The 21,734-nt window shown below is 35.5% G+C and overlaps 1 protein-coding gene across 2 annotated transcripts; it reads right to left on the bottom strand.

The window, feature by feature from the left end:
- Positions 1–443: 443 nt before the first annotated feature.
- On the bottom strand, positions 444–21,706 carry MMUT (methylmalonyl-CoA mutase). Of its 2 annotated transcripts, none has more exons than XM_032213358.1 (13): positions 21,597–21,706; positions 20,170–20,591; positions 18,545–18,912; positions 18,289–18,446; positions 17,255–17,426; positions 15,508–15,756; positions 12,328–12,439; positions 10,585–10,700; positions 8,060–8,175; positions 4,678–4,809; positions 2,331–2,478; positions 1,920–2,087; positions 444–1,075 (listed from the first exon to the last, which is right to left on the bottom strand). In XM_032213358.1, exons 2-13 carry the CDS (start codon positions 20,546–20,548, stop codon positions 947–949), a joined length of 2,247 nt encoding a protein of 748 aa, XP_032069249.1. In that variant the 5' UTR covers positions 20,549–20,591; positions 21,597–21,706; the 3' UTR covers positions 444–946. The 2 variants fall into 2 exon arrangements, with proteins under 2 accessions (XP_032069249.1, XP_032069250.1); XM_032213359.1 differs by having other exon boundaries at positions 947–1,075; positions 21,639–21,703.
- Positions 21,707–21,734: the final 28 nt, after the last annotated feature.

Raw genomic sequence — 21,734 nt, 5'->3', positions numbered from 1 at the left:
GGTTCTATCCAGCAGACCGGGGGCAACCAGCGCATGCAACTGCAGCCGAACAAACACAAGTAATCCTTAGCAATTCATAATTAATTCAGAGAAATTACAGAAAGAAATTTAAAAACTGAAAATAAATACACTAATTCAAATAAGCTTGCTTAGAAAAATTATTTATGTCTTTCCAAGGCTGGACTGAGTTAAAAAAAACTGGGCTCTACCAGCTAGAGGGGGCATGGTCAAGACTTTTCTAACTCAGTCTCAAGGCTATTGGACAAAAGTTAAACCTATGCTTGGATTCTCCAAGTGGCACACAGGAGAACATAGCTCATTCTTTCATTTCATTCATTTATTCTCTATCGCTACCTATTTCAATAACTCTGGGTGGCTTACAAAAATGTAATACAATTAAAACATTTACAACTTTATAAAACAATGTGTCTCTCATTAACATGTAAGGACTAACATCCACATGAATATTTATTTCTCTGCATATTGCTCATGTTACATCAATAAAGTTTCCATCACATTGTATAAACTATCCCAGCAACATATTTGTGCCAAAAGCTAAATTTGAATACATTTGAGATGTTGCCTCTCTACTCAATTTTCACAGCTTTATTTTACAATTTGTTTAAATGCAGAGATTGTAAAATAAAGCTGCTAGAATATATGTATATATGAAACAACTTCTATGCAATAGCTATTTAAGCATTCAATTGAATTTTTATTGAACCATTTTGATTTTATTGATAAATTTTATACATCCCCATTCATAAAATAATGTCTCATGTTTAAGTCCACATACATTTTCTACTTTCTTAGAAAGCACAACAAAATATCAGATATTGAAGCTGATTTAAATTGATTATTTTCCTCGCAATTGATCATATCACATTCATATAATAAATCTGTACATGTATATAATGTGAAGAATTAATTATTAAATGATAATGGTTTATAGTGATTGCTGCCTCTTATCCAGACATTTTTCAATATCATCAAGAACCTGGACAGCTGCTTTAGGGATTCGAGTTCCTGGACCAAATATATTGGAAACGCCAGTTTCATACAGGTAGTCATAATCCTATTCAGGGAGAGAAAAAGACAGATCAACATATATAGATAAGATTTTGCTAGTAAAGTTCTGCAGAACATGTATTGCAAGATGACACTTTCATGGTGACCTGCTGAGATGGCAGCAAGTGGGAAAACAACACAGTAACCATGGACTAGAAAATTGATGCTCTTATTACAAATTCTTTGAGTTTGCATAGTCATAGTGAGAATGCACTGCTTGAAGCCACTGAGAAGTCTGCAATTTCTAAGCAAGTATTAATCTAATCTAAAATTAAAAATCCTCAGAAAAGTGCATATTACCTCCTGCATAAGGCAGCTACCATGATTAGGAGGTCCACAACTATTAAAGTAAAAAATGCTCAAACAAAAAAAACCACTGAAAAAATAGGCTTTGTATTCAGTATAGTTTTACATTAGTTTCTTTGTTTATATATATTTAAAAATGATCTATGGGTACACTGTTGACTTAGAAGATTTTGTACCCAAAGGTACGTTATGTTCTCACAACTATGTAACTGCAAAACATTTTTCAAGGTAATTTAGTTAATGTGAGAGGTTGTTATACAGTTGGATATACTTTGTACCTTTAGTATTTTGAAAATATTCAACATCAGGTTCTTGGTATTATTTAACAAGATATAGTAGATGGGGAAAAAAAATCCTTGAATGATATTAATAATTTGTAAGAAATGAAAAAGATAGAAAAATGTAAAAACAATCCACCAACCCACCACAAACAAATCACCCCAGATATAAAATAAACTTCTCCCAAAGTTTATAATACTAAGAGGAACTGAATAATCTCCCAATTAGCCTGTGTCCTTAGATGTGCAATGTATGGTACTCAATACCTGAGGAGGGATGACACCTCCACACATGACAAGAATATCTGGGCGTCCAAGGTAATTTAGCTGTTTGATAAGTTCAGGAACAAGAGTTTTGTGACCAGCAGCTAGTGTGCTCACCCCTACACAGTGCACATCAGCATCTACAGCCTGCTGGGCCACTTCAAGGGGTGTCTAAGCAAGAAAGAGCAAATAAAGAATATGTAAAAATTAACAGTTTGTTTATTTTTCATATACAACAGCAGAACTAAAACACTGTATGAACTACTGCAGCAAATTGGTTCTTATTTTTCTAAAATCTTTAAAAAAAAAATTTAATACTTTAGCATTTTCGAGTCACTTGGATCGGAGAGAATATAGATTGATTTAATCTGCCAATCAGAAAGCAAGCAACAAAACAATTAAAAGGCTAAATACCTGGAATAGTGGACCTATATCTACATCAAAACCAAGGTCAGCAAATCCTGTAGCAATTACTTTGGCTCCTCTGTCATGGCCATCCTGGCCCATTTTAGCAACCAGAAGACGTGGTCTACGACCTTCCCGTTCCAGAAACTTGTTAACTCTAAAAAAATAAATAGCAGACAGAGTACTACAGAACCACTGAACATGTTCACTGTTAGTCGAAGAAAATATTAAAAAACCATTAAGGATGAAAATTGGAGATGTACACAAGCGCCACACATGCATTGTAATGGCATGTTGAGGGCTGCCCTGCAAAAGAGGACAAGATTTTAAATGAGATATTTTTGAATTTTCTATGATTTATTATTTTCTTCCTCATACACATATCTTCAATGTAAGTGCAGGTAGACCCCGACGTACTACCATAATTAAGCTCCAAATTTCTGTCGTAAGCGAGACAGTTGTTAAGTGAATTTAGCCCCATTTTACAATGTTCTTGCCACAGTTGTTAAATGAATCACTGCAGTTGTTCAGTTAGTAATATGGCTAAGTTTCCCCATTGACTTTGCTTATTAGAAGATAGCAAACAGTGATCACATGACACTGGGATACTGTAACTATCATAAATATGAATCAGTTGCCAAATGTCTGAATCTTCATCATGTGACCATGGCGATGGTACAACAGTCATAAGTATGAAAAACAGTGATAAATCACTTTTTTCAGGGCTATTTTAACATCAAATAGTCACTAAATGAACTGTTAAGTCAAGGACTACCTGTATTCTCCTCTGAAAGGAAAAAGTAAACAAGATTTCTAGCTCCAGCTATGTGTGTATTATATAGTTTGTTGTATTAATTTTATACTGGTTGGTTTTTCATTCTTTGTTAATTACTAATATTCTCCCCCCCCCCCCCCAAAAAAAAACCCCGGAGTTATTGCTGTGTATTTTAAAAGTAGTGCAGAATTGTTTCACTATTAAGGCAGCTGTAAATGCAATCGTTTTTTAAACTAACGATAAAGATAAAAATTGCTGAGGGTTTCTGTTCTTTTGGAACAAAGAAATAAAGCATGGTGCTCTAGTCGTACCAGGCTTGAAACCTGGAGACTGAATTCTAATCCCACTTTAAGCCTGAGGGCTGGCTGGGTGATTTTGGGTCAGTCAGTCTCTCAGATCAATATACTAAACAGGATTGTTGTTGTAGGGAATGTAGGATGAGAAAGGAGTATTAGGTTTTGTTCACTGCCTTGAGTTATTTATGAAAGTAACAAAGGCAGAATATAAATAAATAATAAAGCAAAGGAAAAGGGGAGAAGAAGGGATAAAGGATTGGGTATAGACGGAATGGAAAAGTAGAGACAGAAAGAATAGGAAAAAAATTGAGGAAATAGATGAAAGGTAGAGGAAGATAGCTGATAGAAAGAAATTTAGTGAAGAATATAAGCAGGAAAAAGAAGAGGCTTTAAGGAAATGGAGGGACACGGCAGTTCATGTCACACATATCCTGGAAACCATAGAGTTATTATTTCCAATGTACAGACATAACTTTGAATTGTGTAAACACTATGAGCATAAAATTACATGTACATTATCAGTTTATAGTTTTGAAACTGAAAATTAAGAAAATATGTTTTTAAAATCATATTCAAAATATAATTGGCTAAATTTTAATTTCAAAATATTCTCAAATCTCATTAGGAAAATGATAGATTGTGAATGAATTATTAAACAATTAAACTAAAAAATAATGTGGAGTCCCTACATAGAAACATTAAACGTTCTTTAGATATTCAGAAAAATACAAAGGTTTAAAGGTATTAGTGGATCTTACAAAATTTTGAAAAATTACATTTACTAAAGAAATATAATTGGCTTAAAGAATGGAAAAGAGAGAAAGAGACCTAAGATATACTGCTGGTAATCCTCAATATACAACCATAAGTTGTGCCAATCATTAAGTAAGTCACCATGTGAGTGTGCTCAATTTTATGAGCTCTTGCAGTGGTCATTAAGCAAACTCCATGGTTGCTAATTAAATGTGGTGGTTGTTAAGCAAGCCCATTTAGCCATTTTTCTTGGAAGATGGAATTAAACACTATTTTCAAGTTAAAAAGTCATAAATCAGTGTCACACTGCCAAACAGCTGTAAATATGGGCAGTTGCCAACCACGCAAAATGCAATTGTGAGATTATGTGGAGTGGCCATTGGAACTTTGAAACTGAGTTGTAAGTTGCTTTTGGAGATCTGTCTTTGCTTCTCTAAGCAAGCAGTCGTAAATCAAGGGAATTTGACTTTGGGAATTTGAACTCTTGGAAAATAAGACACATAAACCCAAAGAAAAAGAGTACATGTCATACCTGCTGATGGCTTGAGTAATCTCATCACTCTCTCCAAATTCCTGACGGTAAGCACCACTCACCATGCGATCACTGGCTCTGTGCTCACCAAACACCTTTTTCATGGCATCTGTTATTTCACCAACTGTACATCTGAAGCAAGAATACAATCAAAACATTAGATTTATTTCTTTTGAAGATGTATAAACCATCCAAAATACCATTAGCAAAATATGTATGCTTGTACTATAGCAGTATGCTGTACAAATAGCATACTTATTCACGTTTTCCAGTTCAATATTTAAAATTATAATAGCATGCATATATATATGCATAATCTTTTAACATATATATCTTGATTTTTGTTCAAAAATGCAAGGAAATATATACCATGCTCCTGCTTCTCATCCCCCATCTCCTGAAAATCCCCCATTCCCGAGGTAGGTGGGCTGATAGATGCCTAGCCTAGGGTCACTCAGTGAGCGTCTCTGGATAAGGATGGATTTCTGCTGTTAATCCACACCTTTATTGCTAAATCACTCTGCCTCCTAGTTCAGTTTTGTGGGATTAAATACTCTCAAGGAGAACTGTTTTTGAAGTGATTAACAGAAATTTACTGTTTTCAGCGGAATGCATTACAACGAATAGCATGATTGAGATATGTGATTATATCAGTTTCTCAACTACAGTATGGGCTTTTACAGTTCTTGTGTAGGCTTTCATGTCAACATGGTGGTAGGCATTCAGAATTGCATGGGAATAAATTAAAGCTAGGTTTTAGCACATCCAACTACTAAATCTAGCCTGGTGCCTTAACCACTAGACCAAATTCTTTTGTATATAATCTCATATGTCTATGGAGATTCTCCATGGAGAGTCATGGTTATTCCAAAGGTGTGTCCCCCGCTCCCCCAAGACAACTAGGCTTTGTTTTTCCTTGAAGATGTTTCTCTTCTCATCTAAGAAGCTTCTTCAGTTCTGCAGTAATCTCTTCAGTATACATTTTTGGAAGCAATGGACACACTGGGTATTCTAAGCATATTCTAGTAATTTATCTCCATGTTCCTTCATACCACGAAAACCCTAAGTGAACCTCAGGTGCTTTGCAGATTGAGTGCAGAGAGGCACTATGCCTCTCAAGTATACAACTCCACTATGAAATAAAAGTGTAGCTCTAAATGGAAGGAGGAGCCTACGTTGCTATGAAATGGTCGCCCAATCTTGATGCTCCGAGATCCCCGCCAATACTTTTATCGCTGGGTGGTCCAATCGGACATAAACCGTAGAGACGGGGAATAGGAAGACTACGTTCTGCTGATCACAGAGACATCACAAAGTCACTGATTGATGCAGGAGAAGGTCTCTCAACTGACATTAAAAGCTCAGCCCCCAAGCTGACCAAGTAGGGATGGCTCCAAAATGGAAGGAAACGGAAGAAACAGTGTTTACAGCTGGTGAGGAATTTTTATCCGTTTTAAAAGAGCCTGCCTATAAAATACTTAAAGCTAATTTAAATCTAAGAAAAGAAATAAGTGGCAGAATTAAGCTTTGGATGGTTTTGTCAGTGTGTTATCTTAATTTTTAAACATTATTTTCATGGATGGAATTTATGCAAATCGTTTGAAATGAATGGATCCAGTTTTCTTCTTCTATAATTTTAACTATTATTTTCACAACCTATGGACTAAACTTCTCCTTATTCATCACTACATGTGTCTTTTACTCTTTCTTCTCTATTTCATGTAAGAATTTGACTTTTTTTAATTTGGAATATTAAAAGATACAAAAAGAACAAAGAGAATTGCAACAATTGTAACAAAGCGAGAGATAACACTGCTACTCGAAGACTGGAAACTTGAGTATTGAAAACAAAATACTTTTACTTTCCCTGCTGATTATTCTGGTCTGGAACTTTAAAGTATCACAGTTTGTTTATAGAAAGTGATAAGAAGTAAAGCACCATTTGTTTATACAAATGTTCCTTTGAAGTATATCCTTAACCAGAGATTTCATGGTGAACCTAGGTATAACCTTGTAAAACTCTTCCTAGTCAGAGCAGCAGTGTTTTAACAGCTGGAAACAATGGCTTATTTCCAACAACAGAGAGAAACTGTCAGCTTGCAAGAGATGATGTTTGCAATACAGAAACTATCAAATACATTTGAGAAAATGTTTGAAAAATTAGAGCACCTAACAGAAAAATATGATGAAAAGGATGGAGATGCTTATCAAATGGGAAAAATAGAGGGTAGAGTCCCAAGCAATAAAGAGAAAAATGACTACAAAGAAATCAAATCTGCTGACATCTATGATGAATGGTTTCTGTCTGGAAATGGAAAAAGTGGAATATGGAAAGGGCAACTAGATGGATGGGAACCCTACCCTAGATGGCAAGACATAGAAGAAGAAAAAATAAAAGAACTTATGGACTTAAAGGGAGAAATTTTATTAGTAACACCATCGATAACAACATTGACAATTAAAGACAAGCTGATTAAGGAAAAAAGAAGGGCATCGAAATTACATGAGAGAATTAATAAACAGTGAGTTGCAAAGAAGGACCCATACAAACTTGATTAAGGAGACGATTAGAGGACTGTTGCCACAAATGGCAAAGACATGAGCCTGTTTCGCTACTGGAAAGATACAGGCTGATAGATGAAAGTGTTTAATTTAAAACTAGTTGGACTTAGTGAAATTTAGTGACAATAGATATGGTTAAATAAACAATTGAAATGATAATAATGTATACATATGTATTGGTATAAGAAGTAGTAATTGGATATAAATATTGAATGGTACCTATAAAAGGAAGATGAAAAATGGTTTGGTTACATATAAAGATTAATAAAAAAGAACTAAATTATGATAATGGATATAGTCAAATAAAGGAGAGATAATGATAACAATGTATATATAGGTATGTGTATAACATGGGAAAATTGGATGTAAATTGTAAACGGTGATTTGGAAAGGAAGATTAGAAACCTTTGTTACTAAATGTTACTGATGTTTAGCTAGAATAGGCCATAAGGAATAGTGTTATTGGGATACTAGAAATAGCAAATGAGATGCCAGTATGTGGCTATGTCTTGCATTTTGGTATGTTTTATGATGAAGGACATTTAAACAATTACAGTCAAACGAGAATGGGGGTAGGATGATGGTAATATGTACAAATATATTTGATTTAAAATACTAGAATTAATATGAAACATGGGTGACTGTGAAAGAAACGCACAAAAAAGTTTTGTAATCAACTGATACACTTTCTACAGTATGTAAAGAAAGAGGATTTTTTTGTGTTGTGTCTGTTTTGAAAAAAAAAAAACTTTTAATAAAAAAGTGTAGTTCTAAAGTCCACTTAGTTATTTGATAAATGTACACATTCCTTTTCACCTACCTTGCACGTGCTGCGTCTACTGCCAGGGCCAGCAAGTTACCTTGCCTTGTAGCCGCACATTCAGTTAAAGCAGTGAGGCATTTTTGGGCTGCTACTTCATCTCTGCAAGCTTTCACCTTTAAGGGGAAGTATGAAAAAAAGTAATATTGTACACTACTAATCCCAGCCCATTCAGTGTATAAGACGCACCCAGATTTTCAGCCTCTTTTCTGACGGAAAAAGGTGCATCTTATACTCTGAAAAATACAGTATGTTGATGAAAAAAGACATATTGAACCTCTCAGTTACAAAATACGTGTATGTATGAAACTGGGGTTTGAAGCCAAGCAATTCAGTTTCAATCACAAACCAAAAGGTTGCTAAGTTTGCAAATCAACTGCTCTTAAACTGCTAAAACCATTGGTCCTCCACTTACAACCACAATTGAACCCAAATTTTGTTTTGCCCCATGTTATGACATTTTCTTGCCACAACTGTTAAGTTAATCATTGCAGTTGTTAAATTAGTAATATGGTTAAGTGAATTTGGCTTACCCATTGACTTTGCTTGTCAGAAATTTGCAAAATATGATTACATGACCTCAGGACACTGCAACTGTCATAAATATGAACCAGTTGCCAGGCTTCTGAATTTTGATCATGTGACCATGGGGATGCTTCAATGGTCATGTGAAAAATGTTCATAAGTCACTTTTTTAAGGGCAATTGTAATTTTGAATGGTCACTAAATGAATGGTTTTAAGTTAAGAACTACCTGTAGGCATAAATTCTGAGATTCTTAACCTTAAATATTGAGGCCTATTAAATAATCAATAAAATGTGTAGATTTTACTATTTTTAAAATCAAAGCCATCTTAAGAATATTAGTTTTCCTTGTATCTAATGTATTACAATTGATTTGGAGTGTGTCCAATTTTTATCAATTTAAAAAACCAAATCACATGATTTCCCAGCACTTATATTCATTCATTTTAACTTTTTTAAATATTAAAGTGTTACATGTATTGTGACTCCTGACCACTACCTATCAACTATACACTTTTCACAAAAAATAACAAGCTCCCATGAAATGTGCTGAGATATATCTGAATATAATAAGGAAGCCATTGTTTCCTATAGTTTCTATAGTTAATGAAAGCATGTTACTTCTCATTAGAGTTGTTCTGAGCTATTGTTTTAAACTAGACCAACCTTTTGTACCTTACTATAAAGCCATATTATAGATGGCTAAAACCTAAGGTTTATTTCATGAATTATGCAACCATGTTCTTCAAAGCAAATTTCTGTTTAACAATGGAATGTAATGGAATCCTGCCTTCAAAATAATTTCAAACATCCAAAACAAGTTTAGTCTTTGCACAATAATTTGTTAAGCTATTTGAGTCATTTCCTATACCACGTTCTTGAAGATCAGTTTTAGTTGGCTGTTAGGTTCAATGGAATGTAATGGAATCCTGCCTTCAAAATAATTTCAAACATCCAAAACATGTTTAGTCTTTGCACAATAATTTGTTAAACTATTTGAGTCATTCCCTATACCACATTCTTGAAGAGCAGTTTTAGTTGGCTGTTAGGTTCAAGGTAAATAAAATTGGGGGGGGGGGGGGGCAAAGCAGACAAATGTCTCAAATGTTTATAACTCTGAGTTCAGATTTAAGTGATCCAAAATAAGCCACTGTCTCCCACAACTGTTTATTAGTTCATCTGCTGAAATGTTACAGGATATTTACAAACATTTCCAATATTTACAAAACTGATCTTAAAACTAGAAAATGTAAGAGATAGATAGTGCTTTAAGCAGCAGTGAAATTCATTTTTTTTTTACTACCGGTGTGGCTTGGTGGGTGTGGCAGAGGAAGAATACTGCAAAATCTCCATTCCCACCCACTCTACAGGAAGGATATTGCAAAATCTCCATTATCACCCCACTCTGGGACCAGTCAGAGATAGTATTTGCCGGTTTTCAGAACTATTAAAATGTCCGCTACCGGTTCCCTAGAACCTGCTGAATTTCACCCCTGCTTTAAGGTATTCATAGGGTGATCTTCAGCAAAATAAGGAATAGACAAACATCAGTACTGAAAAGCTGCTTCTTTCAAGTTGTATATATGAATATTATACATAGTAATAACATGCAATATGTGTAAACAACACTCTTGGCGTTACGGGAAAGGGGAATCAGATTTTTTGCACGTATTTACTATAAACCTGCACTGTAAAATTCAGATTCCATACATTTACAGTCTTCTGGAAACTTCTGTAGAAAAGACCAGAGCTGTGATAGCTGGAGCTAAGAGACTGTACTAGAAATCTCCAACACAAACCTCAACCCTAAATAAAGAACAGATTAAGATAGTTCATATAAAACACTCTTTAAAAAGACTATGAAGCATTCTTTTTTTAAAAAATCATCTGTTGCTGAACAATTTGACTATAACCCTATTCCTAAGCACAACTCAGTTTTTGTTGAGAAAATGAAAAACAAAACATCTTTTCTTCTTCTTAAAAGAACTGCACAGCATTTACCTTTATCAGCTTCTCAATTTGTTTGTTACGGACTGATGTATTATCAATTGCCAAAACTTCAACAGTCTCTTCTTTTTCTAATTGGTATTTGTTTACTCCAACAATTACTTCTGAACCTGTTATTTTTCAAATATTTTTTTAAAAATAATGTTTGTTATTCTGTACATGCAGTCAGCTGAAATGAGTTCACAAAGTGAAATCAGTTCAAATACACATTCAATATAAAATAACTTTTACACACAGACCCACATTTAGAGAAGCTAAGTCATTTTCAATGTACAGTGCATTCAGAAAGCATTCAGACTCCCTTCACTTTTATCTATTTTGTTATGATGCAGCCTGATTCTACAGTTGCTGAAATTCATTTTTTTCTCATTAATCTACATTCAGTACCCCATAATGACTGAAAACAGAATTTTAGAAATGTCTCTACATTACTAAAAAAAAACCCTGAAATATCACATTGGTATAATAATTAGACCCTTTACTCAGCACTTTGTTGAAGCACCTTTGGCAGAAATTACAGCCTCAGGACTTTTTGGGTACGATGTGACAAGCTTTGCACACCTGGATTGGGGAATTTTCTGCCACTCTTTCTTGCAAATCCTCTCAAGCTCAGTCAGATTAGATGGCAACCATCAGTGGACAGCCATTTTCAGGGCCCTCCAGATATGTTCCATAGGGTTCAACAGGGCTCTGGTTGGGCCACTATAGGGCATTCACAGAATTTTCACTAAGCCATTCCTGTGTTAGGATCTTTGTCATGTTGTCATGTACTTTGCTTCATTCAGCTTTCCCTCAACCGGTCTCCCAGTCCTTGCTGCTGAAGAACACCTCCACAGCACAATTCTGCCACCCTGCTTGATTTTTGGGAAGATATTGGGCAGGTGACGAGCGGTGCCTGGCTTCTTCCAGTTATAACATTTAAAATTGAGGCCAAACCGTTCAATTTTGGTATCATAATATCAGAGAATATTTTTCCTCATGGTCTGAGAGTCCTTCAGGCCAGGGGTGGGTTCCTAAAAGCTGAAAAAACAGTTCGCTTCACGTGCGCTTTGCCCATGCGCTCTCACTTCTCTCACTGACTGCTGAATTCCCATAACTATTCTACTTCAAAGAATGTTTGTGCACATATAGTAAGTGTAGTTATCATAGTACAGAATCATTTTCAAATGTTGGAATTTGGATTATATATCATATATATAGTGGAAAAGTTAGAAGAAATATTTGTGACTGTAATTTACAGAACAAAATAATAATATAGCTGTCTAACCACAATCACTTCAAACATATTTAAGTCTTGTAGAGCAATTATATGTTTTGTCTTAATAAATTATTGAGCAGGAAAGGAGCCAAATAATTACTTAAGTGAACTTAAATGCTTTGGTCTGTCCAAGAAATTTGAGGATGGGAGTGGGAAACAGTCTTTATTCTTCTATTTAAAAGTTATGCAATATAGAAGACTGCTTGAGAAATATGAATAGTCTCCTTGGTCATACAAAACTAACAGCAGTCTTCATGCTAAACAATACAATGTTCCAATGCTCTTCTTTTATTCAAAATATTGCTAAAAGTCAAAATGTCTTCACTGTTTTACATTTATTTTGGAATAGAAGTTAAAAACATACAGAAAGTTGAAATCAAATTCTTATTATTCATGCACATATATTAACTTCAGTGAGATAAGAGAAGACCTTCTAAATGCTTACATGGTTGAAGAATAAATAATTTTGATTTCCTTACCAGAATCAATCCTGGCTTGTCTTCGAGCAGCACATTCTTCAATGTGAAGTTTTGGTATTCCTTCAGCTACAGCTTTGGCCATTCCACCCATCTCCTCAATCTCATTGATGAGCTAACAAAGAAAAGTTGTTAATGACTATAAGTGTGCTTATTATCTAATATTATATTTATTTAATAAAATTTCTAGGCTCCCTAGTACATAAAAATTAATTACCAAAAAGGAAAAAAATAAGAACCCTCTTTAATAAAGAAGTAGTTAATATAAGAAAATACATTTCCTAATTCTTAAAAGGATTGATGTCCCATGATAGTTTAAAAGTAGCTTAAACTCAAAATGAAAGAACTTAAAAGTTCTTCTACAAATGGTGCACACCTAACCCCCAAATTCAACATATTAAGTATGTTCTTAACTGGTTTGAAGTAGAGAGGCTAGACATCGCAACGACACGACATGCAATCTTGGGGCTCCAGGATTACTGTCGATATCTCTGTTCCTGGATGATCCTTTTTGACCTAAACTGTGTTGAAGGAACAGTGATAGAGAAGAGCATGTCCTGCTGATCTCAGGGACATTGCAAAGTCCCTGATTGATCCAGGAGAAAGCTCTTTTTTGCCAGCTACAAGAGAAGCAGTCAAAATGGCTGCAGAAGGTTGGGACAACTCCTGAAACAGAAGCAGTACAGGAGAGACAGTGTGTCAAAATGATGAGAAAAAAATGTATTATTAGAGAAGGGAAAACTCAAAAGACTTGGGAGTTTAAAATAAAATTGAAGACAGAAGAAAATAAGTGGCGAATTAACCCTGGTTCAAAACTATCGTGTTATCTTTTCTACCTTAACCTTGTTTGTTTTCTATGGATGGACTTTTTACAAATGCCTCTTACTTTTAACTGGACTGGTCTCTTTTTTTCCTTATTCCTCTATACTTTTTCAATTTTTTGTATTGGGTTAAAAGTTTCTTCTCTCATAAGGCTTGGTCGGAACGTAATTTTTAAACATTTTTTTCTCTCTTCCGGAGCTTGGAGTTTACAGAGAGGCAAAAACAGATGGAAAAGAGGTAACACTGCCATCTAGTGGCTAGAGGCTTGGCAATGTCTGATATTACAAAGCTATTTGTTTACTGAAAGCGTCAGTGGAAAACGTTTTGTTTATACAGGTGTTCCTTTGAAGGAAAGAGAAAGCTTTGATTTGAAAAACTCCACTGAATTTGTTTGAAATCTAAAAAGTCTCGGATGTTTTGGCAGTGTTTATAACCTGGAAAATGACACAATGTGAAGAAGAATTCACATTGCAAAGAATTTTCTCAGAAATTCAAAAAGTTTTAATAATCACAGAGAGAATTGAAAAGAGACTTGAAATTATAGATCAAAATACAGAAAGTACGATGAAGTTTGAGGACAGAGCTCAAGAAATCACTGAGATATATGAAAGTGATAATAAAATTGTTGACACTGACATCAAACTGAGAGTGGAGGGAAATGACAAGTGTGAAATATGGCAAGGAGAGATTGATGAACTGGAACTTTATTTCAGATGTCAGAACATAGATGAAGAAAGGAGAGAAAATTTGGCAGAAATAATGAGAGTAATCTTGGCAGAAGCACTAATGATAACAAAAGTTAAGGTGATAAAAGGAGCAGATAGAGGGTTTTGAATCCTTACAAAACATGCAATGAACAACAAGTTCTTAAGAGAAGTCCATAAGACACTTAGAATACAGACTTTACAAATTGCAAGAGATATTAGACTACACTATTTCCTGAAGGATACAGGATGATGAAATGTCACAATAAAATTTAGATAAATGTAGTTAAATTTTGAGTGCTATGTACAATGTAATAATAGCTATAGTCAAATAAAAGATTAATAATGATAACAAAGCATTTATATATACTAGATTGATAGTAAGAAATTTTATACTGTGAGGATTATGGAGATGATGTTGAAAAGCCTTTTTATAAAAGATAAAACAATTCTATGAAGAATAGAATATAGAGATGTAATATCATTGGATGATTTCAGGATGACATAATGAAATGCCATAATATAAATTCTTCAAATTTAATATGCCTTATGTTGACAGGATGTAATTATAGCTAGGCTTAATGGATGTTTAATAATTATAACCATTTGTGTGTGTGTGTGTGTGTGTGTGTGTGTGTATATTAGATTGATGATAATAATGGGGCAAAACATGGAATTTAAAAATTACTAGAGAATGTTATCAATGCTAAAATAATAGAATGACTTAGAATAGGATAAAATAACTCTTTATTATTGGATATATTGAAGATGATATAATGAATCATTATAATATTAATGGTTATATATTTAGAATACCTTGTCTAAAATGGAGAAACAATAGTGATAATCAAACAAAGGAAGCATAACAATGTATACAAAGATATCTTGATTGACAATATGTGAATTTTGATAAAATTCAAGTGATGACTATGGAAAGGACGCAGAAAGACCTTGTAACCAATCGACACATTGTATGTAGTTGAAAAAGCTTTTGTGTTATATGTGTTGTGTGAAAATAAAAAAAATATTATTAAAAAAAAAGACTTAACTGGTTTCTCCCTTAATCCACAAACTTGTCTTCTATTTGGCCTAAAGCCAGTTGGAGTGCCTGGAGTCCAGTTGCACTCCTTTTCAGTCCTAGTAAGAAAAATATGGTTGGCTTACCTGAACGGTCGTTCTCTGGGCGCTGCGAAGAGAGTCCAAGCATGGGTTAACACAGTCTATCTGCCCTAGGACTGAGTGAGTTTTTCCTCCTTTTGCCTCCATTATTCAGTTTAAAAAACGAAGAGACCACCGAGCAGGAAGCCTGTTCAACAGTCACATCCAGTCATCATCCTCAAAGTTGCAAGGACCCCGGGCGGGATTGGACTCTCCTCGCAGTGCCCAGAGAACGACCGTTCAGGTAAGCCAACGGTCTTTCTCCAGTGCGCTGCTTGGTGGGACATGCCCAAGCTATAGTGTCCCTGGGTGGGAAGAGACCTGAGTCTCCGGAGCCTCTGCGACTTTCTGTATAATTCTCCTTCCAAAAGAGGCTTCGGCTGAGGCAAAGATGTCAGTTTTATAGTTCATGATAAATGCAGTTGGAGAAGCCCACGCTCATATAAAAGATTACAAAAGCATCTTCTTATTCCTCATTCTCTATACTAAACAAACTAACCTTTAAAGCAGCTTCATAAACATCATTGGTAAGAGATTCCATTAGAAATGAACCACCCCATGGATCAGCAACTTTAGGTATGCCAGATTCTTCTTGTATTATTATCTGTGTATTCCTTGCAATTCGAGCACTTTTCACAGTTGGCAGTCCTAAAGCTTCATCAAATGAATTTGTATGCAAGGACTGGGTACCACCAAACACAGCTGCCATTGCTTCAACTGTGGTGCGGATGATGTTATTGTAAGGATCCTATTACAAAAATAATAACTTTATTTTTAAAAAATGAAACAGATGCAGAGTAATACATGTTGTCTTTTGAGCACAGCAATATTCTGAGTAATATTATTGAATTAGACTTTGACATGTTATGTCCTGGAAACTTTTAACAAAATCGGATTAAAAATATACTATGGCAATATAAATATTATTTCTGCAGGTTGAACCTATCATAACCAGATGAAAGTGAGTTACATTGGGTTGGGATGCTCCCAATGATGAAATGGAGGGTGGAGAATCAGAAGATCAAATACATTATAAGGGAAACTATTTTTATTAAACATCTTAAACTAGCTTTCCCTAATATGAAGTCTTTCAAATGTGTCAAGAACACTCCTAGGAATTCCTACCTAAACTGCTACTTGGCTGGCCTAGAACATATCTACTAAACGTCAAGCTGATGCTTCAAACTTGTCACTGGTTGTGTAATGGCTCCTCTCCTAACTTGAGAAAGTAAAGACTCTTGAATATTTCAAAAGGAATCTTTAATCAAGCAGGATGGAAACCATTAGAAGCAAAGTAGCATCTGAAAACCTTTAGGCCAGGCAATTTGGGATAAAGCTGATAATGACCCTTTCCCTTTGTCCGAATGCAGATTCTGACCAATACACAAGTGTGAAGATGCTTCCTTAACTCTTCTGCCCTGGGAGTAATTAAAGCACATGTTCCCATAGCTATCTCTAGTTAGACATCAAAATTATATATCCCACATGGCTACCATAAACATCCCTCGAGAGATGTTGGGACCTTCAGTCTCCCGGTGACAGGAAACCAGTTGTAAAGTTGTAAAACTCAGTTGTTTCAGATGTAGCTAATGATTTAACTCCGAGGCTCCCCTCCTCCCAATTGAATAGCAGTATCACTTTTAGGGATCTGACAGGTTGTTGTGAATCTATTTGTATGTACAACAGTACTAATGCTAAGATTGGCAGAGAAGCAACTGACAAGTCTTCAAATCAATGTCCCAAAGACTGTAGTTGCTTTAAGTTTTTAAGGACAGATGCTTCTCTCACTAATGTGAAACACCACTTTTTTCTACTCTGAACAGTTCTAACACTCCTGAGTGCCTAAGTTCTCTTTCTTAATTTATAAAATTTTAATCAAATAAAAATATGTTTTACTCTGTAACACATCCGCAAACACAGGATATTAGGTTGCAGGAAAATCTGGGCAAAGCTTTAATGATCAATGAAATAATTAAAATACTTGTGGAGAGTAATGTTTTCATTTTTTCTTATTCCAGCCATTATGCTGCAGATTCCAGGAAACTAACTTTGCCACCTCCTCGTGTCCTCAGCTGATCCCAGAATCTTCCCCCAAATTCAGCAGTGGTGGGCGGGGGGTATGAATTGGATTTATCTCTAATTAAGTTCTAAAGAAAAACACCTTCAGGAGTGCAACATGTTGAGTATATACTATATTTACTTCTTTAAAATTTGCATGTCATCATAACTGATACTCTGATTTGTACCTGCTCAGTTAGTGACCATCCTGAAGTCTGACAATGAGCTCGAAGGAGAAGTGATTTGGTGTCCTTGGGCTGAAACATTTTCTCTATTAAGTGAGCCCAAAGCCGTCTTCCAGCTCTTAATTTAGCTATTTCCATATAGAAGTTCATACCAATTCCCCAGAAGAAAGAAAGTCTGCAATAAAATAACAGGATCATATCTAGAATAAGCAATAAATGATAATATAAAACCTATATTTTAAATTTAATTTTAAAAAAAAATCCTAATTTTCTTTAGGCTAGTAAAACTACAGGCAATTTACTAAAAGGTCACTGAATCATGGCTATAAACCTGGATTTTTCTATGTAAGAACAACAAATACTATATTTTCAGAGGGATGGAAATGATATGTAGTTCATAGTGAAAGCAGAGGTTTGATGAACGTTTTAATTTAAATTAGTAGTATAGTATTCCACACTCACCTACAAAACCACGAATAAATATATACCATCTTTTAAAGTTAATAATTATAACTTATTGGGCTATTCATGCACTGGGAATACTGATAGGAAGTATTTTAGTAAGATGCCGAATTAAAAAACAAAACACCCCCCCCCCAATCTATAGCATTCCTAATAGAATAGAAAATAGTACCTATTTTATTTTTATTTTATTTTGATTCAGATAATCAAAAAGGAAAAAAAATGTTCCTTTCTTGTTTATCTTTCTCCCCTCCCCACTAAATGAATAAATATTCTGTTACATCATTCTGTTGTTCTAAATGGGTACAATTCAAGATAATAACTAGTATTAAATTGAATGCAACTGTTAGAACTTTTATCTCCACCTTCAAGAACTGACTGGACTATATTAAAACCATACTAAAAAAGATCACTTACGTAATTTAACTAAAAGGCAAGAAAATCCCACAACTATAATAGTAAGCCATTGTAAGACTATGGAATATAACAGTTCAATTCACAATATGTGCTTTGACCCTGAGGATAGAGAAGACTCCACCTCCCCCGCCACCCCAAAAAACCCTGAATTCATGTACCTTGGTGCAAATTCATCAATGGTGAGACCAGCTTTAAGTCCAGTTCTGCAGTACTCCAAGCCATCAGCTATTGTATATGCTAACTCCAAAATGGCATCAGCTCCAGCCTCTTGCATATGGTATCCACTGATAGAAATAGAATTAAATTTTGGCATGTGCTGTAAGAAAATATGTACAAATTTGTTCTGTAACAAACACTGATCCTTATAGACATGATAACCACTTGGTAATTAAAGGAAACAAAACTAAACAATACCTTTGATGTATATTGGAAGATGTCAGCAATTATTTGCATTGATGGTTCTGGTGGGAAAATGTACGTATTTCGAACCATGAATTCCTTCAATATATCATTTTGTATTGTCCCTGTCAGTTTGGATTGAGGCACTCCTTGTTCTTCCCCAGTAACAATGAATGTGGCTAAGATAGGAATTACTGCCCCATTCATTGTCATTGAAACAGACATTTTCTCCAAGGGAATTCCATCAAAAAGAATCTTAGTATCTTCTACTGTGTCAATGGCAACTCCAGCCATTCCAACATCACCCCGAACTCGAGGATTATCCGAGTCATAACCACGATGAGTTGCTAAATCAAATGCGACGGATAAACCCTGCTGACCAGCTTGAAAATGAAATTAATAATTTAGTAAAAATATACAATATGACATATACAATTGTATCTTCATCTTTGTTAAATGGAATTTGACTGAAAAGGGTTATTCGTTGTTCAAAACAGTACAGACCAAAGGAATCACATTAAAATTTAGGGAAGAATTCAGTGTTGCACAAGCAAACGTCCAATTACACAAGGCTTTCTTTCATCCTGCAGCCCCTCAATTTTCATCAAAGGACCCACAATCCTCCAACACTCAGTTATTCTGAGTAAGCACAGAGGGCTATTTGTTATTGCAGAGCTGCTCTTCCTGATTATATTCTTGTAAGCAATTTTATTAATGAAAGAAATCCATCCTAAATATTTAAATAGATTTCATATTATGTATTTACAGGACTGCAATTTATTTTTGAGCAGAGAAAATATTCAACATTTCTCAGTCTTTCTAATGAAATAAATTACATCTCTTCTGAGCAAGTACTTACAAAAATATAAAATGTAAACTGAGTGCTGTATATCGGGGTGTCAAACTCAATTGAGGGCTATATCAGGGTTGTGTTTGACCTCGAGGGGCCACAGTGGATGTGGCCAGGATAGGCATGGCCAGCTCGAGGTCACTCATGTCTGGGGCACCTGTGGTGGCTAGAGAAAATGGGCTACTGAGCTCCGTTTTCGGCTGCGATGCTCTCCTGCAACCCTCTGCCAGTGAAAACAGAGCTCTCCTGAGCTCCATGTGCAGCCCTCCTGACCTCCATTTTTGGTGACAGAGGCACCGCAGGCCAGTCCTTCACTGTTTCCAGGGCGGCCCTGCAGGCCAGATCTAAGCACACCACGAGCTGGATCCAGCCCCTGGGCCTAGAGTTTGACATCCCTACTATATATAATCATCTGAACAGGATGATTATAGTTCCTAAGCAACTTATTTCTGATATGAATTACCTATACATATATGTAAATAAATTAATATAAGTAAATACAGTTACAACTGAGAGCCAATTTGATTTAGTGGTTAAAGACATTTGGCTAGCAATTGGGAGACCATGACTTTTAGTCCTGCTTAGGCATGAAAGGTGACTTTCAGCCAGTTACTTTCAGCTCTTAAATAAAGGAGCAGAAACCCACTTCTACAAAGGTGGCCACGAAAACTGCAGGGATTCATCTAGAAGTCAAAACTAACTTACAGGTATAAAATATATATTAAAAATATCTGATTACAACCGCAACAGTATTGTCCTTAATGCCCAATCCCTAAGGAACACATCTCACCCTTGATGTTATCTTTATAAAACTTGTTGCTTTCCTCCACAGTACTGAAGCCAGCATATTGGCGGATGGTCCAAGGCCTGTATGTATACATGGTAGGATAAGGACCTCTTGTGAAGGGCTTTACTCCAGGTAATTCTTCAGGAAAGCCTGCTGTGTCACGTGTAGAATACAGTGGCTTGATGGCAATTCCCTCTGGAGTGTGCCATATCAACTCTTCAGGGCTTTTGCCCTTTAGCTGTTTTTTAGCCATTGCAGTCCATTCAGGATGGAGTACATGCTGATGCAGCAAACGCCAACTTGGTTGGAGGGGAAACAGACTTGCTTCTCTCTTGCAACATAAGGGCCAATGACGCAGAAGTCCATTCTTGACCCGTAACATTTTCTACTAAAATAGTCGTGAAGATGTACCTGTATTCCAAGAGCTGGATAAAATTAATGAAGCAATTCGTTATTTTTAAGAAGGCCAAAGAGGGAGTATATCTTCCTTTTATATACCCCCATGTAAAACTAGATGCATCCGTTTTGTTTCATGAGAAGAACAAGTTGTGATTTACAGACTTCTGAGATTCTAATTTCAAATTAACTTTTACATTTGTTTTGCACAGACTGTCTCTTAACAGCTCAGAACCTAAGTGCAATTCAGTTGTAGCATGCCTACAAATAATCTTAAAGATTGGGAGCACAAAAGGACCAGGAAGGACCAGGATTGTTTAGAGCTATTAAGCAAGCTACTTGATATCTCCACCTATCAGAATATGGAGGGAACAAAGAATGAAATGAAAGCAGGCACTGTTTTTCTAACTGTTCACCTTAACAGGTGACCTCAGTAAAAATGCCATAGGGAAGAACAGCTGTTAGGGTCACTGGGTGAGAATATATACTAAATTAGTAATAAAACATCTATATAAACTCATGATGCCTTTTAAAAAAGACATCACACTTTTGATCAAATATAAAAAAGTAAAATGTGTGAATCTTGAGTGTAAACTGTTACCTCACATTTTACAAGGCAAATGAGGAGATTTGGCGCTTAAGAGACTGGCATTCATCATATCTCCCAGTGCCCGACAGTAAACATGTATAGGCCTGCATTGTTTTGATTGTCTAACTATTATTTCCAAAATGTATGTATGCCCAAAGACACTTCCTTGCAAAAGAGGAAGACGGATTAAGAGTGGTGGTAGCTCCGCGATAGGAGAATATGTCAAAGTAAACTAACACCAAATCACAAGATGTGTTCACACGGCACACTGACCCATAGAAACGTATCTATAATTTCTAGAATTAGCCTAATTTTCTCGGGTACCGTGACACAATAAAGGAATCGCCGTACAATCTGGGTTCACGCCGCCCGCAAAACTTAAATTGGCCTAACTGGTTTGCGACTCCTTGTGTTAGGTTAAAAAAAAAAACAATGGCTAACGCACCTCAACCACATCAATCAGCACTTGCGGCTGTCCAAACAATACCTATTAACCGACGCCACTACTTTTCACTGGCGAGGAAGATCGACTTCTTTGCGCAGGCGCCGTTGCGTTGAAAGCCCACCCAGACACGCAAGCGCA

Source organism: Thamnophis elegans, chromosome 3 (assembly GCF_009769535.1).
Source record: "Thamnophis elegans isolate rThaEle1 chromosome 3, rThaEle1.pri, whole genome shotgun sequence".
Taxonomy (NCBI): Eukaryota; Metazoa; Chordata; class Lepidosauria; order Squamata; family Colubridae; genus Thamnophis; species Thamnophis elegans.
Note: the sequence above shows the minus strand (reverse complement) of the source record. Positions and strands in the feature narration are given on the sequence as shown.

Coding starts and splice junctions, on each gene's coding strand:
- MMUT (XM_032213358.1), bottom strand. CDS start 20,548: ATGTTACGGGTCAAGAATGGACTTCTGCGTCATTGGCCCTTATGTTGC. Junction 12,440..15,507: donor TTTATGAAGCTGCTTTAAAG/GTTAGTTTGTTT, acceptor TTTCTTTGTTAG/CTCATCAATGAGATTGAGGA. Junction 2,479..4,677: donor ATTACTCAAGCCATCAGCAG/GTATGACATGTA, acceptor TTATTTTTTTAG/AGTTAACAAGTTTCTGGAAC.